The 9,250-nt window shown below is 52.8% G+C and overlaps 1 protein-coding gene across 1 annotated transcript; it reads right to left on the bottom strand.

Annotated features, from left to right (window-relative positions):
• Positions 1 to 408: 408 nt before the first annotated feature.
• RHCG (Rh family C glycoprotein) lies at positions 409 to 8,240 on the bottom strand (the record flags this gene model as incomplete). Its single annotated transcript, XM_082290561.1, has 10 exons — positions 409 to 474; positions 570 to 643; positions 861 to 985; positions 1,536 to 1,672; positions 2,028 to 2,165; positions 2,819 to 2,985; positions 3,384 to 3,531; positions 3,873 to 4,023; positions 4,478 to 4,664; positions 8,030 to 8,240. The coding sequence occupies 10 exons, from the start codon at positions 8,238 to 8,240 to the stop codon at positions 409 to 411; spliced, it is 1,404 nt and encodes a 467-aa protein (XP_082146687.1).
• Positions 8,241 to 9,250: the final 1,010 nt, after the last annotated feature.

Here is a 9,250-nt window from a genome sequence, read left to right as displayed (position 1 = left end):
TCATCTCAAGGTGCCAGCTCCCAAACCAAGCGTCTCCCCAGCCTGCACTATCCAGTACAGTATCTAACTAACACACCCAGCCTCTGTTGCCACCGTTCATGCCTCCACTTTGTCCCCGAGGCACCAGGAGTGTCCCAGCGCCTCCACTTTGTCCCGGCCAGCCAAGAGCTCTCCCGGCAGCCGGCGGGAGAGACGGCTCTGGGCGACATCCCATCCCGCTCGGCCGCTGACACAAAGCAGCACAGCCCTGGAAAGAAGAACACGTCTTTATTATACCCACAGCAGCTCGTTACGAACGCGGCAGAGTAGGGCAGAGCCCTCGTCATCACGGGGAGAGGGCGATCCTTCGGCCCCGGCAGCGGGGCGAGCTCCTGCGGCGGGGGAGGCGGGCGGGCGGCGGGGCGCGGCTCAGGGCGAGGCGGGCTTGTCGGGGTTGTGCATGTGGTACGCGTCGCTCTCCTCGTCCTCCGGCACCTGCGGCAGAGCCCCCTGAGCCCCCCGGGCCGGGCCGCGGGCCGACAGCGCCATCTCGTGCCCCCCGCCCCGCTCCCGCCCCGCGCCCCCCTCACCTCCCAGTACACGTCGTCCTCGAAGCAGTTCTCGGCCGCGGCGTCCCCCCAGATGGGCAGCTTCAGGATGCCCCCTGGAAGGAGGAGGGCAGGGCGGTGGGCAGGGGGCCGTGAGGGATGCAGGCGGCATGAGGGTGGTCCACCCAAGGGGGCAAACGCAGCCCTGGTACGTTGCTCGGTGCCGTTCCCCCAGGATGATCGCCCCGGCCATGGAGAAGGAGCAGACTGATGCCTCTGTTTCAGCTGCAGGCTGGCTCAGCCCTCCCCGCTCCGCTCTCCCCTCCGGCTTACCCACAATGGCACCCCCAGCGAATGCCATCAGCAGAGACACCACAATGCCGGCCGCCTGGAACCCTCCCTGGATGCTGGGTGTCCGCGTCTGGTACGCGCCGGTGAAGTCAAACGCCTTGATGAACCTGCCGAGGGCAGAAATGGTGACAACAGCCCCTGGCAGGAGATATTCCCTGGCTCCAGAGGAACCATGTTGCCCTGCTCTCCTGGGAACTCTTTCCTAGCCCCATCCCTCTTCTACAATCGACCAGGAGAGTTTTGCAGTGACCAAAACACTGCTCACTTCCTTCTCTGGCCCTGGCAAAGCTTTACCAAGGAGAAGCCCAAAATATAAACATTCGCTTTGTAATTCAGACATTTAGCCTTACCTGACCCCACAAAACAATGCAGGGGGGAGGGAGAAGCACTTCCCTACCCATTGTGGCCCAGAATAATGCCAAACAGCAGGACTGTGGCTCACTTTATGAGGCCACCAGGAATCAGCTGCATAAGATGCTGCTATGTAAGATGGACTACAATTCTGTAAGCCCAACACAGTCAGTGCGCCCCACGTTTTTGAGGGACAACTCTGGGCAACTCTGAACTATTAACAAAAGCTCTTAATTGCTCCCTGCTCCCAGCCCACAGAGTTTCAGATAAAATCTGTTCTCAGGGAAGATTTTCAAGCCATCTTACCCTTCCTTTCCATATACATCTTCCGTGGCTGCGGCTGCTGTGATGGCCCCCACAATGCCCCCAATAAGGCCTGGCATGGCATGGAGGTTGTGGATGCCACATGTGTCCTGAATGTGCAACCTAGACTCCAAAAAAGGCTGAGGGGAAGGGAAGTAGAGACAGATGAGGGAGTTGAGTGTGGCCCGGGAAAGGATTAGTCCCTTCCATGGAGGACTGGGATAAGCAGAGAAAGAGGAGTGATATTGTGTCCCAATAAAGAGCTAAGGGCTTGTAGACAAAGATGTGAACCAAGCTCAAGGTAAAACAACAACAAATCCTCCAAACACACTCCTGTTGGGAGTATGAAACTTCCTGAGCACTTTGGGGCAGCAAAAGGAGTCAGAAGTGCATCTCATAAGGGATTCTGGAAAGCAGGAACCATCAAAGGGAAGTGAATCCATTTCTGGTCTCCTCAGCAGGACCAGGGCTGCAGACCCCTCGAGCAGCACTCACCGTGAAGTAGACATACCCCACCGTGGACACGATGCCAGAGATGGACCCGACAATGAGGGAGCCGTACGGAGTCAGCATCATCTCGGCGCTGGTGCCCACGGCCACGCCGCCGGCCAGTGTGGCGTTCTGGATGTGGACCTGCAGAAGCAACCGCCCTGCCTTGGCATCTCAGGGAGATTGTAATTGCTCAGGGATGGTGCAAATGGCAAAGTGGGAGAATCAGCTCTGAAAATGTTTCCAGAGGAAATATCAGGGCCCATTTTCCTGCTTGGTGGTGAAAAACAAGAAAAGAACAGGCGGCTTCTGTCTGTAGCACAGGTGCACATAGACTCCCACTCCCCGTACCACACACGTTCTTTGCATCCACAGATATGGGTGGGGAGTTGTGATGAGATGGAAATTGTCTCACCCGTGTGTCATGCAAGCTCTGCTGTCACAGAGACATGTCACCCACACATCTAACGCGTACAAGTCAGCCCCCCGATTGCTCACGAGCTGCTGCGCAGGCCTGGTTTGCTGGGGAGTGCTGCCAAACACGCCCAGCAGAGCAAGTCTAGTCCCTGCTGTGACTTGGGTCCACCACAGATAGGGCATCACCCCACACCTCAAGCCCTGCAGGACTCATTCCCACTTTCTTATTTCAGAGTTTCTACCTGGATGCTGGTTTCACCATCATGCCCTGAAACCCTGCATCTGTTCAGCATAGCACAAGTGCCAATTGTTTCCTGGACCCTTGATCAACCTCATTACATGTCCCCTGGGCAGTGCAGAATGCTCTGCTCGCATCTTACCATGTCAAGCTTGCCCTTCTTTTGCAGCATGCTGGAGAAGGCCATTGTGGTGAGGACACAGGCAGCCAGCGAGCAGTACGTGTTAATGGCAGAGCGGTGCTGGGCATCCCCGTGATCAGAAATGGCTGAGTTAAAACTGGGCCAGTACATCCACAGGTACAGGGTACCTGGTGGTGGGATGGGGCAGATGGGATGAGGAGGAGAAAGGGAAAAGAGAGAATACAGGGACTGAAAAAAAACCTCTAAAGAAGATACTTTTGCACAGGGGGAAATTACATCCCATAGTCCTCCTTCCCCCGAGCCGCACCCCGCATGATGAGACCAGCATCAGGAAAGGCTGGCTGAAAAAGGGAACCAAAATGCATCCTTGTCTTCCCAGGCATCATCTCAGACCAGGCACTGATGAAGGGAGCTGAGTAACTCTGAAAGGTGAAAGCCCTCTGGGATGCAGAGCTCCTCAACTCCATATCCTGGGTTCAATTTTTCCCAGAGACACAGGAGGAACCACCCTGTGCAGCTGAGTGGTCCCCACGTAGCAGCACCCCTGAGATGAGGGCTGACTCACCGATCATAGCAAAGAGGTCGGAGTGGTACACGGAGCCCTGCTTGTCCTTACTCTGCTCCAGGTTGGGTCTGTACAGGATCCGTGTGACCGTGAGGCCGAAGTAGGCTCCGAAGGTGTGAATGGTCATGGAGCCACCCGCATCCTTTACCTGCAGCCATGGGAAAACAGAGGTTTGCTTCTGCAGTCGCCACTCATTCTGGAGCTGAGGCCTGATTTGCATCGTGCCCAGCTTGTCTGCGCACTTGACAGAGGGACCCAGTGCTCCTGAATTGCCAAGCTTACGTGTAAAACCCCAGAAGATCTCCCTTCTCAGGGAAGTACAACCCACTGCCCCTCTCCTTCATAATCTGTCTACTTTTGCTGCCTGAATTCTTGCATTTTAAATGCTTATGAAGGCAGTGGCTTGGTGGAGCCATAGCAAAGGGAGACAGTTTGGAGAGGTGCAGAGAGGAAGGAACAGAACAAAGCAGGTACTACCTAAAGCCTTACATGAAGAAGGTTGAGGAGGATGTACTCGTTCACTGAAAAGAGCGTGACTTGAAACAGAGTCATGACAAGGAGCTGGATGGGGCTGGTTTTGCCCAGGATTGCCCCAAAGGCGATGCACACGGACCCCACGCAGAAATCAGCATTGATCAGGCTGAAAAAGGGGAAGGAAAATTGTGGTTCAATAAGGAAATACTCCTCTGTGAATCACTCTCACCTTCACCCTGCTCTAGAGATCCCACCTGAAGACAAAGAGGTGATTAGGAGACATCCCCGGATTTCCCACTGACCTTCCTCCCATCCTCACACACCCACATTATTTAGATAACGCGGATGATACGTGCTCTCAGCACTGACACCCGTGGGACTTGGCTTGGCACTAAGGGGTGACGCTCAACTCAAATCTCCCTTTGAGCAGTACCACCACAATGGCAGGTACCTTTGGACTGACAGGTGGAAAGCAAGTGGACATATGTGGAGGGAAAACAACAGTTTAGAGACTGATTTGATGTAAGTGAGGGACAGGTGTTGCCAGCTGCTTGGCTCTCATTCCAGCTCTCCCACTGGCCAGGCAAGAGGTGCCATCCCGGAGCCCAACTCCTCCTTACTTCTCCACTCCAATGAGGATCTTCCCATTCTTGAAAGAGTGGAACCAGCCTTGCATCAGGAGAGCCCACTGGATCCCAAAGGCAGCAAGGAGGAAATTGAAACCCACAGCTCCGAATCCATAGCGCTTGAGGAAGGTCATGAGGAAGCCAAAGCCCACAAAGATCATCACATGGACGTCCTGGAAGGCTGTGCAGAGGGAAGGGACTGTTAGCTCTGTGAGGACAGCAGGGCTGAAAGTGCCACGTGCATTTGGTGTTGAATAGAAACTAATTACATCAGAAGCAGTACGGGGGAAATTCAAGCAGAAATGTGTGTTTGCCTCATGTCCCCACATTTCTAAGTCTGAAAAGGGCTCAGCTTTTGGAAACTGGCTTTTGGGTAAAAGGCTCAGCCTTTAAAGTAAATGTTTACTAAAAGCTGTGTGCAAAAGAAGACCTGAGAGTAATGGAGTGTACAGAGGAAGACATTTTTCTGTTCAGATTGTTTATCCCCCTTTTGTAAAAAACTCAAAAAATATCATGTGAAATGAACAGTAAAGTTTTGTTAAAACACGTAAGTGGTCATTTTGGGTAGGTCCATTCATTGCAGGGTCCTGGTGATGGCTCAGAGCAAGGAGAGCACAAGAACAAGGAATGTTTACAAATACATTTTTAAATGCTTTGGAAATCAGCGGCAAAATACCCTTGAAACCAGAAACCCACCTTGTGAGATTTTTAGTGCTTAAACCAGAGAGACCCAGTTCTTCCCACTAATGGTCAGACCTGCTCACTCGAGCCCCTCAGATGCCCTTCCCCGGGGGAAACCAGATCTGTGTGAGCCTCTTGAAAGACCTTCTTGGTGCAGTAAACCCACTGTACTTTTTAATGCTGCACGTTTCTATCAGATAAGCATTGCTTTGCAATTAAGTGAGCTGAAACGCTTGCATACTTACAAATTGAACCATGCAAACCCTCACACTGCAGGCCACTCAGCCCATGGAAAGAACAGGAGGCCCAAGGCTGGGATCCCCCCTGGGAGGCTCCCACCAGCAAACCCATGCTGTAGGACAGATAAACACAGCATTGATGGAGCTAAACCAGAAAGTTCTGCATTTTGCAGTGCACAAATCATTGTATCCACTATATCCAGCAACATCTGTGCACCTCAGAGAGGGTGTAAGCTCAGGGCAAAGGAAATTCGGTGACTGCAAGTCCGCTCTACCCCGAACCTGTGCTGAAATCCATCAGCCCCTGGTCCATTTCCACAGAGCTTGTGTCTGCTACTTCCACTGAGGGCTGGTGAAGACTTGCATGAAGTGCAGCTCTGCAGAAGCCATGACTTTCATCCTTTTGTGCTTTAGAAGACCTTGCAACTTGTTTAAGGTGAGCATTTGGATAGGCTTAAGCCATGTAGTGCCATGCTCATCTGCTTGCTCTTTAAAAATGCCCCCCATACCTATGAAATCACTCTGAAAAAAGGAAGGAGGCGAGACCTGCAGCTGGCACTGTTCAGCAGAGGTCACTTCAAAAGCACTTCTCCACGTGTCCTAAGAAGCAGCCTTCCTTACTGTGGTTTTTCCACACAATCCCACAGACTTTCTCTCTGCAGCTGTATTTATTTCCCCTCTCTCTTTTCCAGTGTAAGCAGCACAATATACTGCTAGAATTATCCACTGCCATTTGCATTACATATTCATTCTTTCTTCCTAAAAGCAGAAGTACACACGTCAGACTTAAAGCTGTGGACTGTGTGCCTTCCAGAAACCCAGAGGATCCCACTGTGTGTTAGACCCTGTACGAACTCAGGAGGAAGAGCAGATCTTTCTTCAAACCGCACCCAGACTAAAACATTTTTCTAACCCTTGCCTTTGTTTTCCCTTAGTAAGAATAACACTGTTGTCACTGAGAGGCAGCACAGGCATTGCTGTGCCCTAAAGGTTTTGTAAGCCCACTTTTGTGGGAGGACAATTGCCATAACTATCAAGAGGCTTTGGGAATGCTACCCGGGATGAAAAATCGAATTTCTTTTTCTGTAGAGAGCAGATGAGTCACCCATTATGGAATATCCATATGCAATCCAAAATGAGAAGGAATTGTTACACTGACTGGACCTGGCAATGGGCACCACTGACACAACCACGCACTGGCTTCCTGAAACCAGCACAACTTCCCTCTGCCTGCCTTCCCAATCATCTCTGGCTTGAAGGACCTGTCAGTTTGTCACTCCTACCCCTCTGCCATTGCAGACAGGTCCTGTGGACAGCAGTGATCGAAGATATGTGGGTCCAAGTGATCTTTGGGTGTTCAGCCACCACATTATTCTGAGCAGCACTGGATGGACACAAGGATTAAAATTCCAGGGCTTGGCCACCTTGTCATGTTTGTCCATCTTAGCAGAGAGAGAATATTTCTGATTAGATAAGGGAGGAAGAACAGCTGCGCTTTTGGGCATGTGAACTCTTCCTCAGATCTGAAACAAACGTAATTCAAAGCTAAACTGAGCAGTTGCCCTTAGATTGACTTAGTTGTGTTGAATCCATGCAGCCATTTGAGGGGGAATATTTGGCACTGCAGAGCAGGAGTGGGATATGAGGACAGAAGAGATGTCACTTCCTTAGCTCCTACACGCTCTTTCCTGGACTCCTGATGTCCTCCCAGCACACCAGTGACAAGAGCAGCCCTCAGGCACTGCTTCTGTTTCACACCAACCTGCGTGGGGCTGGTCCCAGGGGCAGATGTCCAGGGCGAGCCTAGGGCAGCCACGACCGTACATGAACCTGGAGGCTGACTGAGCAGCAGGTTTCTGTAAGCCAATCCTTTTCTGAACTAATCCTCAGCAGCCACAGGTTGCTATAGCTCCTTTGATTTAGCAGGTGTTTTTAATGGAAATGTTCTAAATAGATGCATGACTCAGGCCTGTTGCTTCCTTGGAAACAATTGCCTACAGAAGCAGCCTGTTCTGAAAGGCTCACAAAGATGACCAGCCCTGGAGATCAAAGCCACCCAAAGGCACTGCCTGGCCAGAAGAGCTTTAACCTTCTTAATAATTTCTGTGTCACTACAACGTAGAGACCCAAGAACCCTGGGATCCTGGCATCTTAGGAGGACTCTGGCATTGAAATGCCAGTAGCTAAAGGGTAATTCACAAGTGAGGGGGTGGACGGAGGAAGAGGAGGAAGATGTCACAGGATCTCGACAGCTGTTCCTCTGTGTGCACAGAAAGGCTTGCTCTGATCCAGAGCTGAGGGAGGGGGCAGCAAGCTGAAACTTTCAGAGTGCTGGGAACACGTCAGCCCTATTCCTGGAAAAAAGACATCACGATACCCTGCTGACAGAGCCCCAAGGCACTGGAGGGCCATGAGGCTTTTCTCTTCCTCTTTGGTGAACCCCAAACCAGCCTCAAGGCAAGAGCGCGACTTTCCAGCCATCGGTGAAGACAGCGCCTATGACAGGCTCTGCCACAGGACAGGATGGATGGGATGGGATGGGATGGGATGGGATGGGATGGGATGGGATGGGATGGGATGGGATGGGGACCAGCCAGCACAAGGATTAGGCTCCCAGAATACTCACAGGGGTATCGGAAGTAGAAATCATTCTCTATGTCACTGGTCAGGTTCATCTCTCGCTTCTCTTCCTCCCAGTGTGCATCAGCTTCGGCACCGAAGTGCACGAAGACCCCAAAGAGGACGATCATGGCCACCTCCCAGAGGAGGCACACGAGCGGGAGCCGCCAGCGCATGTAGGTGTTCTTTGCCATGCCTTGGTGCCTCGGCCTCTCCATCCACAGGGATTCCGGGGGACCGTGCGAGCCCGCGTCCCCCACGCCCGCCCAAGGCCGGTCACATATATAGGTCGGAGAGGGCGAGGTGGGGCCCAGGGAGGTGCCTCTGGCAGGATCACATTTCAGAGCACTGGAGCTTCAGCAGGGTTGTTTCTCTAAACCCACCTTCCTCCCTGGGAGGAGGGACAGGCTTCAGTACCTTTCCTCTGAGCTGCTCCGAGCACCTCTGAGCCCTGCCTCCACAGGGACGAGAAGATGTGGAGGCCAGTGCGAGTGGGGAGTGGAGGCAGCGTGTCCAGCCCCCTGCTCTGCCCAGTCCCACACCCCTTCCCAGCCCCTGGCAGGAGCACCCTGATCCCTGCTGTCCTCTCCCCCCTGGCTCTGGGTGCTCCCCTCACCCCCCTCCAGTTCTGCGAGCGCCCTTCCCCTGCTGGCACTGAGGGTGAAGGCAGGGTGCCCTTTGCTCCAGCTCTTGGCTTTTGGAAAAGCAACGGTGCTGCAGAACTGGAGGAAGGGGAAGGTGTGTGCTTCAAACCAGGTACCAAGAACCTGCGTTGAGTGCACAGACACGCGACGGCCCCGCCAAGGCTGCCACAGAGCTGTAAGGATGTTCAAGTGACACATGTTCCATAATTTCCCAAAGCGATTTACCCAGAGCATCCTCCTGGCAAGGCAAACTGAGCTGGGGCTGCATAACCAGGGCAATACTGTGAGACGGTGCTGGAGGCCTGAACGCCCCCTCCTCTGGTATGAGGTTTCCTTTAATTAACAAACATAAACACGAAACTCCATTTTTCCTACTGTTTTGAATTATGTTCTTTTTCCCCGAAAAGCCGGGCAACTCCTTCAAATGGATCCCAGCTCCTTCCTCTGCCTGCAGATCCCTGGGTTGCTTGTCAGTCTTCAAGAGATGAAAGACTGCAGCCCAGGCAAGCTGCCCAAATTTGCTGATGGCATCTAATTGTGGCCCGCTGGCTGAGCAAGCAGCGCTGATTTTGGTGTTGATTAGG

The sequence above is a fragment of the Coloeus monedula genome (assembly GCF_965178545.1).
Source record: "Coloeus monedula genome assembly, chromosome: 14".
Taxonomy (NCBI): domain Eukaryota; kingdom Metazoa; phylum Chordata; class Aves; order Passeriformes; family Corvidae; genus Coloeus; species Coloeus monedula.
This window is presented reverse-complemented; position numbering and strand designations above follow the sequence as displayed.